Consider the following 18904-nt stretch of genomic DNA (forward strand, 5'->3'; position numbering starts at 1 on the left):
GGCATCAGGACACTTCACAGCAATAAAAAAATATATGGTAATAAAGGAACACAACAACATCAAAATAGTAAAATTCAATAAAAATTCCCACCCAGTTTCGTCCGCCATGTTTATATTGTAAGCTTAATGATAACAATAGTAATACAGTATTGAACTTACGATATAAACCTGGTTGGTTGACAGAGGGCAGGATCTTTTAAACTGAATTTTAGCAATAAAAACTATAGTAACAATATAAACATACCAATAAACAACATAAACAGGCTACTATGCTACTATGCAGAGCCACATGTACACTCAACGTAACTATTAAGTTCCCTCTTTCCACTACAGAACATTCTAATCCCTGAAAAGTTACTCTTGTAGTTATAGAGCTATCCAGTATAATATAAGAAGCAGCAATCAGAAATTAAAAGTGGGGAAATACCATGTGTTTCACAAAATTTTCATTTCTACCAGTTGTTCATGAAAATGCCTTTTCAAGGCATTTTGACAATATATAAAGTCCTTACTTTGTAATAAGCTTGTCAAACAAAACGGACTGGTTCATAGTACTAAAGCGGCTTCGCCTAATTCTGCAACTGCGGCGGACTTCAACATCCCCATTTTCTTCTGCAACATGTTCACCAGACTTCGAATTTACTCCTGTTTTCAAAGACCTTGTGACATGAACTACAGTTCCTATGTTTTAAAACAAACATTCTTTTCATTAGTCTGTTGGCATACATAAAGAACAGATTTTTACGCATTATTCTTTGGCGTCGAGAATTGTTTCAAAAATAAGTTTATGCAGTAATCCTAAGTACTTCTTATGATGTCGATCATGTATTTCTGTGAGGTTTTTCAAAACTGATGTTTGGATGCAATATTTCTGGGAGCAAACTAAAATCAAATCCAGGAGCAACTGGCTCTCATTACCAAAAGAAAACATTAAAATATAGTATCAACCCTTAAAAAAATCTGAAACTCCCCTTGTTCAGAAGTGTTATCCTTCTGTTATCGCTGCCCTGTCACCTCTGCAAGCCACCAAGGGTAGAGGGGCCCTGTGAAATGGTGCCTCATGGGACACATTCATTTACCATATCTCTAAAAATACAAAAGGAGCAATAGGTATTGATAAACGGCATAGTTTTAGGTCAGATCATTCTTGCTGCAGCAGAACACAGTGCCTATGAAAGCTATGGAATGTCCTTCCACTGCAAAGGTACACAAATGTCAACCTTCCCCAGGGTAGGAGGTTGAATGGTATCAGTGCTGCACTGGATCATTTTACAACTCTACATTTCTGTAATTCTCAATATCTGTATTTTACTAGATTTACCATATTCACAATCTTCATTCTTTTTATCTGCTTGTTGTCTAGCCAGCTGCCTGCATAGAAACAAATAGATTCAAAGTTAAGACTTCACCAATTTTTATTTGGCACAGTACTGGAACTGAGTTGAACTCTGGGACCTGCAACTTTTCTTTTGGGTTCCAAACATGTTCTTTTTCCAGAATACTCCCATTTTCATCCATCCACTGGCCAATATGCTTTTCCTAATGAGCATGCTCAGTTCTCACTAGGCTATTTTTGTTCTCTCCCACCACCCAAAAGGAAAATTTGTACTCATGCCAAGCTTGATGGAATGTTTTAGCTTCATAAGGACTGGTGCTCTTGAGAATTTGAATTTGCTTAGTTTATGAAATACTGTTTATTTGTTCAATTTTGTTATAAAAAGATCAATTCCAAAAGCTCAAGTTAACACAAGGTAGTGCCAAAATCATTTTAAAATGTAATGTTGCTTGGACAGTAAGTCCTTAAAAAAAAGAGTTTGTTGTTTTTTTTTTAAAAAAAATTGCTTATAACCATAGATCTCTACAGGATTAGTAGAAAAGCAAACATTAAAAACGAAACACTGAATATTAAAATTAATCAGATAAAATTAACACCCCAGAAATGCTTCAAATAAAAATGTTTTTCTGGCATGCCAAAACCCAGTGTCGGAAATTTCTCACCTCCACCAATGGGTCTTGCCTCTGCTAGAAGGGTAGCATAATGCAGGGGCTACTATGCTAAATGCTATCTTCTGAGTAAAAATAAATCTGATTTCTAGAGAGGGATCCACCGCCAAAAGGTCAGCCCCGAAACTCTATGACCTAGGCAGCCTATAGGGAGTGAGGTGCTCTTTAAGATACCCTGGTCCTAAGCTGTTTAGGGCTTTGCACGCTAGTACCAAAATTATTTGTATTTTCCCAGTCTTACTACATTTGTGTATTAACTGTGGAGATTGCCCTCCACAGGCTGCAGTATAATTCTGGGGTATTTAGTCCATAAATAATACATTTTAAATGTAAAACATTTTAATAGTTTTCACTGATATAATAGCTACACTGCAATATACTTTCAAGGAAGTTCTATTCTGCCAAGGTGTAGGAACTATTGGTGGGTGGTCCATATATTCAGAGACTGTGTTCATTCAGTTCTAGAGTGGGTTTCCCTATTCCACAAGAATCAGGTGTGTAGTTTGAGGATGATTATAAATCCATTATTGCCATCCAGTGCTCCAGTGGCATGTAAAGAACAGTATTTTGGACAGCACCAGTTACAGACTCTCCAGAGTAGATACATGTTGGCCTCATTAATTCTCATTTACTGCAACATGCTCTTTTATGGGGCTGCCTTTGAAGACATCTAAAAGTTCCAATTAGTTGAGGACACAGCTGTTAAGACCGCTAAAAGGAACCAGGAGGTAGGATAATAATCACAGTTTGAATTTGCTCCCTATCACATACAACTTCAGTTCAAAGTGCAAGGTACCCAACTAATAAACCAGTACAGTGGTACCTCTGGTTACATACTTAATTCGTTCCGGAGGTGCGTTCTTAACCTGAAGCACCACTTTAACTAATGGGACCTCCCGCTGCCCCGCCAGAACACAATTTCTGTTCTTATCCTGAAGCAAATTTCTTAACCTGAAGCGTTATTTCTGGGTTAGCGGAGTATGTAACCTGAAGCATATGTAACCCGAGGTACCACTGTATCTACTAACCAGTCTACTCCTGGATCCATCTGCCTGTATCTACTAACCAGTCTACTCCTGGATCCACCTGAGACCTTTCTCCAGATACCCTCACCACTGGAAGCAAGATGAATGGCAAACAGGAAGTGAATGGCAAACAGGCGATAACCTGAAGCTTGCCTAGCTCCCACTTTGCTGTAAGTTTAGTACCAGACAACAACCTCCCCCTCCTTCAGGCTTTTAAACACACTTTTTTATTTCTTCTAAGATGCTGCAAGTTTTTATCCCGTGCTCTTATGTTTTATTTCTTTCACATTTGCACTTTTTACTATTTAGTAAGCTACTCGAAAAATGTTGATTGGCCACTGAAAAGTGAAATATGTAAACATGTTCTAGTTCATATTGCTTACGGTCAATTTGCTTGGCATTAGCCAAATTCTCATGTGATAGTCATAAACCATTGCTTACCGCATGAATGAATCAAGTTAATCGCTCCTCCTGGCTTTAGGAAACAAACCACCACCTCTGGCTTAGCATTATGTTTGAACACATTCTGTAGCAAATATTTGTTCTTGGGCTTACTGAATGTGGTTTGTTGCAGTGAAACAAACTGCGATCCTAATTCAGACTTCACCATGGATTGTGGTTACTTTTCAGTGCTAGCTGGGAGGAGCAAAATGGAGCACAATTCACTGGTGCATTGTAAGCCAAGGCCCACGATATGTCAACGCAGTGGCTGCCTGTCCGGATATGTATGTCACGTACACAACACTTACCGTATTCTACGCTCCATAAGACGCACCTTTTCCCTCCTAAAAAGGAAGGGAAAATCCCTGTGTGCCTTATGGAGCGAAGGCTTCGCTCCTGCGGCCTCCCCCCACCCCCCGCCGCGTTTGGCGGGAGGTGGGGGGAGGCAGCTGCGATGCCTGCTTTTGGGATCGGTGCAAGGCACGGGGTGGTGGAGAAAACAGCGGGGATGCTGCTGCTTTCTCCACCACTCTGTGCCCGGTGCGCCGATGCCAAAAGCAGGCTCATCCCCACTTGCTTTAAAGGGACATGGGGAGAAGGGGAGAAACAGAGCGTTCTCCCCTCGTCCCCATGTCCCTTTAAAGCAAGCGGGGATGAGCCGCTGTGAATGGAGAAGGTGCTCCCCCTCCAGCGCCCCCTCCCTGCCTTTTAGAGGAGGAAAACCAGGAAAATATTTTTTCCTGGTTTTTCCCCTCTTAAAATCAGGTGCGTCTTGTGGTCCGGAGCGCCTTATGGACCGAAAAATACGGTAGTTAACAGGAAACCCTAAAAGAGATAATCTTTTCACATGGTGGTAGTAGATACGTATGATCACTCAAAAAGTCCAAGATGTAAATTTTTAAATCTTAAAAGTATATAAGCCAGTGCCATCATTCTCAAACAATTCAGCCAAGTACTTTAGTTGAAATCCACCTCAGAAAAGCTGTAGTTTTTACACCACAATTTTCTCTAACAATGACCAAAGGACAAATTCACTCAAGCAGACAATTTCCAAGGCATGGTATACAAATAGAAGTCAGCATAACTGGGCCCACTTAAGTTCTGGCAACGTGAAGTGCTCTACATGCAGTCAGATTTGTAAGCACTAATTTACTCTGCATGGAGCACAGCACGGGTATAAAAACTCTGGTACTTAGAGCGTAGGACTTAAACTAGGCTACAAGTAATACAGGTAGATCATAAAATGATCTTACAAACTTATTTGCAAGAAGTAGAAAAGGTTATTTACCTTGTAAAATGTTTCCTGTTAATACCATTCTCACTCAGCATTGTCACGCTTTTGTCAAAACTAGAGTCTGAATAATGTAGATTATTTTTCCTCATAGATCTTAAGGAATGTAAATGTTCACATTCTTTATCTGAAGAAAGCTCCTGAAGAAGTAAAAACAAATTAGGAACATGCACATTGTACTATTTGCTTTTAATTTTTTGTGTTATTGTATATTTTAATTAAGGATGCTTTAATATTATTGTGTATTTTAAATTATGGATGTTTGAACAGTTGTAAACCACTTAAAAGCCAATTTGGCATGTAAGTGGTATATAAATTAACAATTGACAAAAACCTCTCCATATTTTGTGATTAGTAGTTGCATATCAGCTCCTCCATTACATTTACATTACCCAGTAGCTCAGTGTTTTTCAACCACTGTTCCGCGGCACACGGAGAGGGACAGGGGAGGGACAGGGCCACTGCCCAACTTGCAGAGTGTCTTTCTAAACATCTTTTCATGACAAAGGAAACGAAACAAAGCAATGAATGATATACCCTCTGGGCAAGTCAAGCCCACAGCCTGCTGTTAAAAAAACCCGCTTCCAAAGCTTCCAAGCTCGAGGGGGCGGATTGCTCAATTTGCTGGAAGGCATTGTTATGCAACAGAGCTGAATCGTGGGGGGAGTTTCGGGATGGGGAAAAAAGCACTTCACGTAGTTCAAAACTGGTGGCACTCGCTACCATGCGACATGGGCGATTGAGGCGGGCAAATTTAAAAGGAGAATTATTAAGCTTGCCCCCACACAAACCCCATCTAACTAATAGCTGTGTGCTTTGGGTTCCCTATCAACAGCAGGCAGAGTGGGAAAAGGATGCTGGACTAGATGGGCAACTTCGGTTTCTAATCCAGGACGGCTCTCCCTACGCTTAAGACTTCGTAGCTTCTGGTGTGTGAAAAAAGCAATAAATAGCATTTACAAAACAACGACCTCCCAGCTTCTGGGTCACCCTACCCCCCCCCCCAAAAAAAACCCCGCATACAAAATCCAAGATTAGTTGGGTTGTTTTGTTTTTTGGCTGAAACTTTCAAGATTTCCATGCAGCATTTCGCCGCTTGTTATGAAACTTCTGCTGCCCAGCTGCGTTATTTTGGAGTGGTTTTATCGCGCGCTCCGGTTTTTCTTGGCAGCTGCTTCCAAAGCCTCTGGTGGCAAGGAGGAGCGGCCAGCAACTTTCTATTAATAATAATAATGAATTCATTTCACATAAAACAGTCTCTGCTGCCTGGGGGTGATCCCTCCTGAGGTAGGAGCCTGAATCTCCCTAAGGGACTTAATAAAAATAAAAGGTGCGCCTCCCCCCCTCCCGGTTTTCTCCTCACCGCGGTGTCTCTCCGGGCCGTGTCCCCGCCGGCCGCTGCCGAGGAAGCCGACGGGAGCTGCAATGAGAGAAACTCGGAGCTCGACTCCATCGCGTCGTAAGGCGACCCCGGCGTTGCGCCCCCTCGGCCGCCGCCTGAGTTGCTGCTGCTGCCGGGAGCCCCGCCCGGGCCTGGACGGCTAGGGCCGCCCGAGCCGCTTCGGAGCATCACCATGGCCCTCCCGTCGCGTCGCCCTGACAGCTGCAAGAGGCCTCGGCCGCCACAGACGAGGCTCCTTCCCCGCCGACGAATTCTGGCGCCACAAACGGGGAGGAGCCGCTTCACTCAACCGCCATGCGAACCCCTCCGCGCCTCAGAGCCCGCTTCTCAACCTCACGGCGGGAAAGGAAAATACAACACCCCTGCCAAACCTCATAGACTCTGAACTACTTCCCCTTCATTCCCTATTTCTACTACAGAACACTTTTTAAAGAAAAATCCTAAGAGTTAAGTGAGTTCTCCGCTGGACAAGTAGTCCCAAACCGGCGGAGGGACACGGCTCTCTCTTCGCTGTGTTTCTCATCGGGAGTTTTGGCGCGCGCGAAGTTGTTTTGAGAGCCCGCTTGTCCTGCTGCGCCGCGATTGGCTGGCGGGGCCCGGCGCGCGCGGCTGTGCCTCGCAGGCTCCCCCCGCCCCCGCTTCAAATCCCGCGCCTTCGCGAGGCCAGTTTGCTGCGGCGGCGCCCGGGAAACAAACCGCGCTCCGAGCGTGGGTTTGGAGGGGGGCCAAAAAATACCAACGAAATAAACATTGCACAATAACTAGGAGGGCGCGCAGCCCTTGTTGCAAATGCAACGCGTTGCCGATTTTTATTTAATACTGCATGTTATATCGGTACTCGCCACTAAAGAGTTTTTGTTGGAAGGGTATCTATCCTGCAGCAACGCACAACACCGGCCAAAAGTATTGCATATCCTAATTAAGTGCATTGAGACGTAAAGCCTTAAAGCGGTCACCACGGTGGGCAGGAACCGCACCTTGGAGAGACAGAGCAAAGACGGGTGGTGTTTTTTAAAAGATCCTGTCCCGTGTGGGAGCGATCCGCCGCCGACTACTACGAAGTAAGCTTCTGTCAAACGAGCGAGTGCAGGAAAGCAAACGCTTTTCTGTAAATAAGATGCAAGAGGCGGTTGCTTTTCTGCAGAGAAAACCCTGCCTAGCAGCACAACCAGCGCCCTTTTTTTCCCCCTGCCCCGCTTACCCGCGAGTAAGCGCCTTTGAGCAAAGCGGGACTTGCTTCCAAGCCAACAGCATGCACGGCAGATTGCAAGCGAACCGCAAGCCCTTCACGCACATATGGAAAAAGCGTGTGCAATGCATGCTCGCCGTCATAAAGCAATGCAGGCCTATAAAAGGGGCACCAACTTGGATGACTTTTAAAGGGTGAGAGAAATTATTGGGAGAACAAGTTGCCCTAACGCCCAGTGGCTGGAAACCGCAGGAGAGACTAATGCTCATGGGCTCAGGCCTTCTTTTTTGGGGGGGGGGGGTTCTCATGGGCATCGGATTGGCCACTGTGAGATCAGGATGCTGGCTGGCCTAGATGATGGACGATTGGCCTGATCCTGCAGGCTTTTTCCAAACGTGGCTCTTCCCAGGAATCTTGCATTTCCTTCATCCCTGTTGCCCAACACGAAGGACGCCCTGCCCCAAAGCGTATTAAAAGATGGGAAATTTTTCTCACCGGTAAGATCCCAGGTAACTTTCGGAGCAGATCCCAAATGGAGATACTCACCTCCCCGGATGGAAAACAAGCCTCTTCTCTCCAGCCCCGAGTCGGGTCACGTCCCAGACAAGACCTGCAAGATTTTCGCTCCCTTAAGAGGGCGGGGTTTCCCCCATCTCTTTATCGATTAAGAATTTGACCTCTTCTCTATTAAAGTACTTAAGGGTACTGACATCCTGATCTGCATATTTCTCCCTTCCAAAATGGGCCACATCTACATTGATTGGATCTTTTATGCACTTAACTGGATTAATTTGTGCTGTTCATTCCTGCAGTTTTGGCCCCGCTTTCTAAAAATACTAAGACACAACACACCTCCCTTTACTCCTGATAAAGTTTGCTCTCCATTGATAGTCTCGTGCCTATTTGATAAAGTGGGTCTTTACACCACCACCCCATGAAACCTGCACCACAATACAAATGTATGTGTTGTTATTTATTAAAATATTGATATCCTGCCTTGCAGCACAAGTTTACTCATAAGGCAGCGTACAAAACAGCAAAAGGAAATTTTTTCTTCTTTTTTTTATATAATTTGTCAAAACTAAAAATTATATGGACTTAAATTTCTTTTAATAATTTTTTTTATTTAAAAAAGGAAATAATACCCACAGTTGAAGATGTACAACTCCACCCCTCTAAAATTAGCAGTAAAAGCACCAATAAGACTCAGCAATTAATAAAATGAGAAGGTGGAAACACAAGCGTACTGAACTCCCTTTTATAGCCAGACATACTTAAACTCCTTGTGACCCCATGGACCAGAGCACGCCAGGCACAACACTGTCCAACCATCTCATCCTCTTATCATCTCCTTCTCCTTGTGCCCTCCATCTTTCCCAACATCAGGGTCTTTTCTTTTCTCATGAGGTGGCCAAAGTACTGGAGCCTCAACTTCAGGATCTGTCCTTCCAGTGAGCACTCAGGGCTGATTTCTTTAAGAATGGACTTATGGTGCTGGAGGAGACTCTTGAGAGTCCCATGGACTGCAAAAAGATCAAACTTATCCAACCTTAAAGAAATCAGCCCTGAGTGCTCACTGGAAGGACAGATCCTGAAGTTGAGGCACCAATACTTTGGCCACCTCATGAGAAGAGACGACTCCCTGGGAAAGACCCTGATGTTGGGAAAGATGGAGGGCACAAGGAGAAGGGGACGACAGAGGATGAGATGGTTGGACAGTGTTCTCGAAGCTACTAACATGAGTTTGGCCAAACTGCGGGAGGCAGTGAAAGATAGGCGTGCCTGGCGTGCTCTGGTCCATGGGGTCACGAAGAGTCGGACACGACTAAACGACTGAACAACACCTTAAACGAAGGATCATGCGTTGCGAATAAACATTGGGCGCACATCTGAAAATGGCAAAAACAAGAAGAGCCCGGTTGAATCTTAAAAGCTGGCAAATTCACGACGGAGTCGGGCTTCCTGGATTTACAGTCCATTTAGAATCACAGCATTGTAGAGGTGGAAGGGATCCCATGGTCATCTAGTCCAACCCCCTGCAATGTAGAGGCAAGGGCGACATAAGGCTTTTCTGTTGTTTCTGCAGCCACTGACCCGCACGCAGCCTTGAGTTCCCAGGGTGCGCCGTTGCGCTTCTCAGCATTGCATCGGAAGCAAGTCCCGCTCTGTGCAGTTGTGGGTGGGTGTGCCCCACCCTCTCTTCAGCGGGTGCAGGATTGCAGCCCTGCATCCAGGGCCGGTGTTCTCACTAGACCGACTAGGCAGCAGCCTGGAGCGCAGTACTGCATCTTTGAGAAGCAGTTTCATGCAGATTTGTTTTGGTTACCAACTTATTTGGGGCAAGCCCCCGAGCAACAGTACGCATGCAAAGCAAGGATCGGAGTTAACAACGCCAAGGTGGTTTTGCTGAAACCTTCGCGCAGCTTTTGCTGAAGCTTCCCCCTTCGTGCACAGCTTCTCCACTTCCCTGGGATTTCCAATCCTTGCAACGCTGCCGCGTTTCCCGGGGAAGGACTTGCTTGAAACACACCCAGCCGCCTGCGCACGAGCCGTGTGGTGCTTCCCGGGTCTGTCTAAGCAGCTGCAGCGGCCGCGGGAGACGCGGCGGCGAAATGCACCAAGGCTTTCTTCGGGAAATGAGCCCCGCACAACCTTCCCCCTTGCTAGCTGAGTGAGAGTCCGAATGGATCAGCCCGAGCCAGGTTCTGCAGATGCGGCAGCTGCACCACCACCGGCTGGCTATGAGCTTGCGGTGCCTGCTCGGCCCGGTTGCGTCTACACCGGCTGCTACTGGTAAGAAACCAATGCAACACGGGGGAGAGGAGGCGATTGCTGCAATGCCCCTAATAGAATAGGAGGACATAAGGACCACTTAATTCTAGAGCATCGCAGCGCCTGAGAGGATCGGAGCAGCTGCAACCTTTTCCAGAATATCTGGAGCTCTCCAAAATATTACAAGCCCCTCCTAAGTTGCTTCCTGGAGAATTGCTTCCGCAGAAATTTCCCCCTTAACGCCGGTGCATTTAGAAGGAAGTTGAGACAGCTAGTGGCCGGAGGTTGTGGAAACTGTAGCTGGTTGATGCTGGCATCTGTGTGTGTGAAGTCAAACTGCATTACAGGTAGTAGCACCGATATGACCTCCCCAGGTGACAAGACCCTCTTGCTTACATAGGTTCGCTCTCCCTGAGGTTACCCGATCACTGCACACACACCCCACACTTCATAGGGAAGTTATGAACTTCCATGGGCATGTTGTTGTTGTTGTGGTTGTTCAGTCGTTCAGTCGTGTCCGACTCTTCGTGACCCCATGGACCAGAGCACACCAGGCACGCCTATCCTTTGAATCAAAGGTGCGTGTTTGGAGTGGGCATAGTTTCTGGTAGAAATAAGAAGGGCTCAAGAAAAATCTGATTACATTAAACACGTGCTTTTAAAAGTGATTGGATCAAGCTTTTCAGAGTGGGACAGGAAAGTGGAATGAGGATTAAACCCTGTAAAGAATGGGTGGGGAACCTCGAGAACCCTGGGGCAATTGTGGCTCTCGATCCTCAATCTCTCCCTCACTGCCCATGCTTCTCATCCCAAATGTTTTGGCCTGGTTGGGATGTTTCTTTGAACCCTGATAGTGCCTCCTCCTTGTCTGAATGGAGGATAGAAGTGGGGGGTTTGTATGTGGAAACTAGCCTACCGTATAAAATAAAATCTTGGCTCTTGGTTTTATTCTGTGAACCGCCCTGAGACCTCCAGGTATAGGGCGGTATATAAATTCAATTAATAACAACAACAACAACAACAACAACAACAACAACAACAACAACAACAATAATAATAATAATAATATCTTAAATTCATTGCTTAGACCACTTTTGCCCCTGACACCCCAAACACCCCAATAGCAAATGGACCTCAGAATCTTGTCCAAAAGCGAGTGCGGGTCTCTCAGGCAGGGAAAGAGTCCCTATTTAAAAACAACAACGTAAAGTCCTAATAATCCATATCAGTGAATGCACGCAATGTTGAAATTTTATTACTGGGGAGAACGTGGAATGGAAATGTAGTAGGTTGTGTTTCTGTTTTCTCTGTTACAGTGAGGAAAATGTGTGGAAGCTTTGTGAATACATCCGAAACCAGAATCTATACCCTTTAGAAGAATTTTATGCGGTTTTCATTTCCAATGACAGGAGGATGGTGAGTTGCGGCATTGAACTGAATCTGAGGGCATCCTGATCAAGTTTGCAGATGACACCAAATTGGGAGGGGTGGCTAATACCCCAGAGGACAGGATCACACTTCAAAATGACCTTAACAGATTAGAGAACTGGGCCAAAGCAAACAAGATGAATTTTAACAGGGAGAAATGTAAAGTACTACACTTGGGCAAAAAATAATGAAAGGCACAAATACAGGATGGGTGACAACTGGCTTGAGAGCAGTTCATGTGAAAAGGATCTAGGAGTCTTGGTAGACCGCAAACTTGACATGAGTCAACAGTGTGATGCAGCAGCTAAAAAAGCCAATGCAATTCTGGGCTGCATCAATAGGAGTATAGCATCTAGATCAAGGGAAGTAATAGTACCACTGTATTGTGCTCTGGTCAGACCTCACCTGGAATACTGTGTCCAGTTCTGGGCACCACAGTTCAAGAAGGATACTGACAAGCTGGAACGTGTCCAGAGGAGGGCAACCAAAATGGTCAAAGGCCTGGAAATGATGCCTTATGAGGAACGGCTTAGGGAGCTGGGTATGTTTAGCCTGGAGAAAAGAAGGTTAAGGGGTGATATGATAGCCATGTTCAAATATATCAAAGGATGTCATATAGAGGAGGGTGAAAGGTTGTTTTCTGCTGCTCCAGAGAAGCGGACAGGGGGCAGTGGATTCAAACTACAAGAAAAGATTCCACCTAAACATTAGAAAGAACTTCCTGAGAGTAAGAGCTGTTTGACAGTGGAATTTGCTGCCAAGGAGTGTGGTGGAGTCTCCTTCTTTGGAGGTCCTTAAACAGAGGCTTGACAGCCATCTGTCAGGAATGCTTTGATGGTGTTTCCTGCTTGGCAGGGGGTTGGACTGGATGGCCCTTGTGGTCTCTTCCAACTCTAGGATTCTATGATTCTATGAAATGCAAAATGACGTTTGCCACGGCAGCATCAGAAGCTGGGTTCTGTGGAATATATGTGATCGCTTAAGTGGCTTACTTGCTGTTGCATGCAGAATAGGATCCTGGCGGTTGTTTTAGGCTGCAATCCTATACCCACTTCTCTTGGGGGTAAGCCTACCTGAAATCAAGGGGCCTTTCTTCTGAGTAGAGAGGCCAAAGGGAAATTGAAAGACGATGAAGATCAGGCCCACAACCATTAGTCCTGCCTCCTGTATTCTTAGTGGCCAACCGGATAGAATCATAGAATTGTAGAGTTGGATGGGATCCCAAGGGTCATCTAGTCCAACCCCCTGTAATGCACATATCTCAGCTAAAGCACCTATGACAGATGCAAGCAGGATCTGAACGGAACCAGCATTCTCCAGACCTGTGGTTTCCCAGAAACTGGTATTCAGGAGCGTTTATGCCTCCAGCCATGGAAACAGAATATATCCATCAGGATTAGTAGTCATGGATAGCCTTATCCTTCATGAAGTTGTCCAATCCACTTTTTAAAGCCATCCAAGTTGGTGTCGATCGCTCCCATCTTGTGGGAGCAAATTCCATAGTTCACCTATGCACTGTGTGTGTGTGTTCTGTTCAAACCAAGTCAGTGTTTTAGTTCCAGTTACAGGTAGGTAGCCGTGTTGGTCTGCCATAGTCCAAACAAAATATCAACTAAAACACTCCTTCCAGTAGCACCTTAGAGACCAACTAAGTTTGTTCTTGGTATGAGCTTTCGTGTGCATGCACACGAAAGCTCATACCAAGAACAAACTTAGTTGGTCTCTAAGGTGCTACTGGAAGGAGTGTTTTAGTTGATACCTATTGACTATGGTTTGTTCAGGTCACCCAGTTTCAGAGCACGGATGATGAAACTAGCTTGCTTGAACGTACAAACCGCACTTTAGGGTTTTGGACAACATGCTAAGATGAGGTCAATCTAAGTGGGAGCAGAAGATTTACTGGATCTGCTCACCTGGAGGTGGAGAGGGGAGGACCTGAGTCTGAAGTTCGCTGCAAAATGCTAAACTTGAAATGGCTAAACTATGTGGGTGTTAGGAGCAAATCTTCCATGGGTCTTCAAGAGCTTTTCAGGCACTCGGCATGGGGATATTTGGGTCTCATCCTGTATCCCAATGAAAAAAAATCTTAGCTGCATCAGATAATACTTTTTTAAACGCTAACTCAGTAGTAATCTGAACTCTTTTATGTTTGTTTACCGTACTGAAATGCAATCACCCGTTCTCTGTAATCCACAGGTGCCCCTTTGGGAGCAGCAGGCAGGTGTGGTTGGTCAACCTGTGATTTGGGTGAGGAAATTCAGAGCTTCCTTTCTATGTTTAATATTACAATTGCCCCTTCCACTGTTGCTGGAAATGTAGTTTTAAAGGAGTTCCCCCCCACCCCTGTGTAAGCCTGACCTAAGAAAGACAAATGTCTCTCTTCCTTTCTTCTCATACGCTGTTTTTGTACCGTTTACCTCGGTAAAGTATTACCTGTTTCTTCTCTCTCTCTCTCTCTCTGGACTCTGTCTGCTTTATCCTAGTCTCTCTGCTAACAACTGCTACTGCTACTTTTATTTTCTTTTTAAATGCACCTATTGCGATAAAAAAGGTGTAGCTCTAGAGAAAGAGAATTATGTGACCCCATTTCAATCTCCCTGCATAACCCACAGTTTAAAAACTGTAGATATGTCTAGATTTTACCCGGTATTAGGCTGGAGGCCTGTTTTAAAGCACTTCATTCTAATGCAGTTCGCCCAGTCTAAAGATGGCTGCGCCTCATTCAAATATGTGACATGCGCTAGGCCAGTCAATGAAATATGGCCTTGCCAGGAATTTAAATAATAATAATATAATAATAATATTTATTATTTGTACCCCGCCCATCTGGCTGGATTTCCCCAGCCACTCTGGGCGGCTTCCAACAGAAACCAAATACAAAAATATCAAACATTAAAAACTTCCCTAAAAAGGGCTGCCTTCAGTTTTTTTCTGAATGTCAGGTAGTTGTTTATTTCCCTGACCTGTGATGGGAGGGTGTTCCACAGGGCGGGCTCCACTACCGAGAAGGCCCTCTGCCTGGTTCCCTGTAGTTTTGCTTCTCGCAGTGAGGGAATATGTCTTGTGTGTCCATGCCCAACACACTAGCCAATGCAGTATGATACGAATCCTAATTTATGCTCCTTGAGCCAGAGTTGGGAAACGTGTGGACCTTCAGATGTTGCTAAGACTACAACTCCCATCATCCCTGGCCATAGCTGGGACTGATGGGAGCTGGAGTTCAACAGCGTCCGGTGATCTTTCCAGGTAAATGTATATTCTGACACCACTGGGTGGTATTCAATAGCTGAGATTCCTGCATTGCCGGGGGTTGGAATCGATGACCCTTAGGGTCCCTTCCGACTCTACTGCCTTCCATCCTAACCTACCTGTCAGGGTTGTTTTGAGGATAAAATGGAGAGGGGGAGAAGTAGGTAAGGTAAAGGTAAAGGACTCCTGGACGGTTAACTCCATTCAAAGGAGACTATGGGGTTGTGGCGCTTATCTTGCTTTTCAGGCCAAGGGAGCCGGCGTTTGTCCACTGACAGCTTTCCAGGTCATGTGGCCAGCATGACTAAAAACTGCTGACCATGATGAGGGCCAGAGCTCATGGAAACGTCGTTTACCTTCCCATCGCAGTGGTACCTATTTATCTACTTGCGCTGGTATGCTTCTGAACTGCTAGGTTGGCAGAAGCTCACCCCGTCATGCGGATTCGAACCGTTGACCTTCCAATCGGAAAGTCCAAGAGGCTCGGTGGTTTAGACCACAGTGTGCACTACACCAACTGAATTTCTTGGTGGGGAAAAATGCAATAAGTTGTTTTTTAAAAGATATTTTAAAATATTTGATTGTATATGTTTCTGAATTGTTTTATTCCTAGATGGAGACTTCTCTCAGCCATTTGTCACAGATTCTTACAGTTAAGAAGTTGTAATACTGTCTACTTACAGGACTACCATGTTGTTTTGCTTCATGTGGCCAGCGGAGACCAGAATTTCATTTACGACCTTGATACTTTGCTGCCTTTCCCTTGCCCCATCGACACCTATATTGAAAAGGCTTTTAAATCAGACAGCATTATTCGTCCAGAATTTCAAAGGTGAGGGCAGACATTGCCTGTGCAACTGTAATAACAACCAAGATTTGGGCTTACCCAAAACTGGCATGGCGCATTACAGGTTTAGTTGACCTCTGCTGAACTTCGCATTTCAGGCAGTATCACACCACTCTAAATCATCATGGCTTCCCCCCCAAAGAACCCTGGGAACTAGTCTGTTAAGGGTGCCCATTCTCCTCCCGATGCTACAGTTCCCAGGTTTTTAACAGCCAGTCCCTCTTCTCAGGGAACTCTGGGAATTATAGCTCTGTGAAGAGAACAGGGGGGTCTCCTGACAACTCTCAGCAACCTTAGCAAACTACAGTTTGCATAAATGCTATACGGGTAAGTGGAATTGTCATAAAATGTTCTTGTTTTTCCTCTTTATATTTCAATTCTGCTCATCATCATTTTTGTAGATTGTGGATGTAAACGATTTGGGGGCAAAGGGAGGATGGGATACCTTCCATAACCATAAAGCAGGCATAGGCAAACTCCGGCCCTCCAGATGTTTGGGACTACAATTCCCATCATCCCTGACCACCGGTGCTGTTAGCTAGGGATGATGGGAATTGTAGTCCCAAACATCTGGAGGGCCAGAGTTTGCTTATGCCTGCCATAAAGCATTCTATGGCACCAACAGATTTAGATGTTTCTGTTTTGTCAATAAATAATAATAATAATAATAATAAATAAATAATAATATATTCTTTATACCCCACCCATCTGGCGGGGTTTCCTCAGCCACTCTGGGCAGCTTTGAACAGGATATTAAAAGCATGACAAAACATCAAACATTAAAAACTTCCCTAAACAGGTCTGCCTTCAGATTTCTTCTAAAAGCCACATAGTTCCTTATCTCCTTAGCATCTGGTGGCAGGGCGTTCCACAGGGCGGGCGCCACTACTGAGAAGGCCCTCTGCCTGGTTCCCTGTAACCTCACTTCTCGCAGGGAGGGAACCACCAGAAGGCCATCAGCGCTGGACCTCAGTGTCTGGGCAGAACGATGGGGGTGGAGATGCTCCTTCAGGAACTACAGAATGCCTACAAAAACATTTGCAGCAGTGCACTTGTTAGTCTTTTAAAGTGCCACAGAGAGAGAGTCATGTGGTTGCTTTTGCTTCCGTGTCTAAAACACCAAATACCAGGTCAATTCTATGATGTCTACTTGGACGTAAGCCCAACTGTGTTCAGTGGGGCTTTATTCTCATATAGGGCTATCCAGCCCTAGGGTGCACTCCCTTAACCTGAAAGTTAAGCCCCATTGCATTGCGATTTAAACCGGACTTCAAAAATGTAATTTGCAAAAATTGCGTGTTTAAAGTGGATTTCCTTTTAAAACCGTTCACGGTTAATTACATTTGAGTTTGATACCTAATGATCCATGTTTGGTCCAGCTGTAGCTGAAAATACCAGGAGCAGAGTCAGCCCTGATGTTTCCTGATGTTTCTGTTGCGGACTATGCAATCCCTGTCACATAAGTGTTTGGCTTGTTTAGAAAAGTCCGATTGGTTCGAGCCGACGTGTACCTGAAGACGTTTGCCTCTGACCGATCCCACATGAAAGATGCCAGCGGGAACTGGCAAAAGCCGCCTCCATTATATCCATGCATCGAGACCGCAGGTAAGAAGTTGTTTTAGACTCCCGTTACACCTGTGTCTTAACATTCCCTTTGCAGGCTCAAAGCCTTTCATGTATTTGACAGCATGCCCGCCAAAGTATCCTGAGAACTGTAGTCTGAGAGCTGTTAGGACACTCTCAGTCCCCTTTGTTGTTGTTGTCTAGTCGTTTAGTCATGTCCGACTCTTCGTGACCCCATGGACCAGAGCACGCCAGGCACTCCTGTCTTTCACTGCCTCCCGCAGTTTGGTCAGACTCGTGTTGGTAGCTTCGAGAACACTGTCCAACCATCTCGTCCTCTGTCGTCCCCTTCTCCTTGTGCCTTCAATCTTTCCCAACATCAGGATCTTTTCCAGGGAGTCTTCTCTTCTCATGAGGTGGCCAAAGTATTGGAGCCTCAGCTTCAGGATCTGTCCTTCCAGTGAGCACTCAGGGCTTGATTTCTTTAAGAATGGATAGGTTTGATCTTCTTGCAGTCCATGGGACTCTCAAGAGTCTCCTCCAGCACCATAATTCAAAAGCATCAATTCTTCGGTCATCAGTCTTCTTTATGGTCCAGCTCTCACTTCTATACATCACTATTGGGAAAACCATAGCTTTAACTATACGGACCTTTGTCGGCAAGGTGATGCCTCTGCTTTTTAAGATGTTGTCTAGGTTTGTCATTGATTTTCTCCCAAGAAGCAGGTGTCTTTTAATTTTGTGGCTGCTGTCACCATCTGCAGTGATCATGGAGCCCAAGAAAGTAAAATCTCTCACTGCCTCCATTTCTTCCCTTCTATTTGCCAGGAGGTGATGGGACCAGTGGCCATGATCTTAGACTCCCTAGAAAAGACCCTGATGTTGGGAAAGATGGAGGGGACAAGGAGAAGGGGATGACAGAGGATGAGATGGTTGGACAGTGTTCTCGAAGCGACTGGCATGAGTTTGGCCAAACTGCGGGAGGCAGTGAAGGATAGGCGTGCCTGGCGTGCTCTGGTCCATGGGGTCACGAAGAGTCAGACACGACTGAACAACAACAACAATTACTAATAAAAAGGCTTCTGGTTTCTTAACAAAAGTTATTTTCAACATTTTTTCCCTTCATTTCATTATGTATCATCTCCCAGACAGCTTTCTGGGACACTCAAATGTACTCTTGACACCATCTCTCGTCCCCCCCCCCTTCTCTTTTTGAAAAAAAAAGACTTCAAGATGAACCTGGATGACTTCATCAGTATGAATCCAGATGTTGGATGGGGTTCTGTGCTCTCTCTCCCCGAATTTGTGCAAGGGTTCGGCAGCCAGAACTGATTTTTGACTCACAGCGAAGAAATCCTTTTGACGAGCGCCATTCTTATTTATTGCATTCAGGTTTTTAAAGTTGGACTGATAGTACTGGTTGCATTTGGGCGGGGGGAAATAGAAGAAAATGTACTGAACGGAATAAAACCTTTTTAAAAAAAAAATATTAAATTGTATATTAATATATATTGAGAGGAGCCGGAATAACATAGGAAGTTTAGATCGTTGGTCCATTTAGCTCAGTATTGTCTACCCTGACTGGCAACAGCTCTCCAGGGTTTCAGACTAGGAGCTCTCGGACATGCCAGTGTTTGACTCCGGGCACGTCTGCATACTCTACCAGTACATTATGTCATTTCCCTTGTGAAAT

The 18904-nt window shown here is 45.1% G+C and overlaps 2 protein-coding genes across 2 annotated transcripts in view; one reads left to right on the forward strand and one right to left on the reverse strand.

The window, feature by feature from the left end:
• Positions 1-6447, reverse strand: part of ATAD2 (ATPase family AAA domain containing 2) — a 28715-nt gene extending 22268 nt beyond the window's left edge. Inside the window, exons 1-4 of the mRNA XM_033155810.1 lie at positions 6125-6447; positions 4759-4901; positions 1322-1371; positions 513-681 (exon numbers count right to left, since the gene is read on the reverse strand). Coding sequence (XP_033011701.1) covers positions 513-681; positions 1322-1371; positions 4759-4901; positions 6125-6337 — 575 coding nt within the window. The 5' untranslated portion in view covers positions 6338-6447. The remainder of the gene's footprint in view (positions 1-512; positions 682-1321; positions 1372-4758; positions 4902-6124) is intronic.
• A 3484-nt stretch (positions 6448-9931) lies between these two features.
• Positions 9932-18695, forward strand: NTAQ1 (N-terminal glutamine amidase 1). The gene is made up of 6 exons (XM_033155812.1): positions 9932-10145; positions 11441-11540; positions 13749-13799; positions 15485-15633; positions 17129-17253; positions 18437-18695. Exons 1-6 carry the CDS (start codon positions 10036-10038, stop codon positions 18541-18543), a joined length of 642 nt encoding a protein of 213 aa, XP_033011703.1. The 5' UTR covers positions 9932-10035; the 3' UTR covers positions 18544-18695.
• Positions 18696-18904: the final 209 nt, after the last annotated feature.

The sequence above is a fragment of the Lacerta agilis genome, chromosome 7 (assembly GCF_009819535.1).
Source record: "Lacerta agilis isolate rLacAgi1 chromosome 7, rLacAgi1.pri, whole genome shotgun sequence".
Taxonomy (NCBI): domain Eukaryota; kingdom Metazoa; phylum Chordata; class Lepidosauria; order Squamata; family Lacertidae; genus Lacerta; species Lacerta agilis.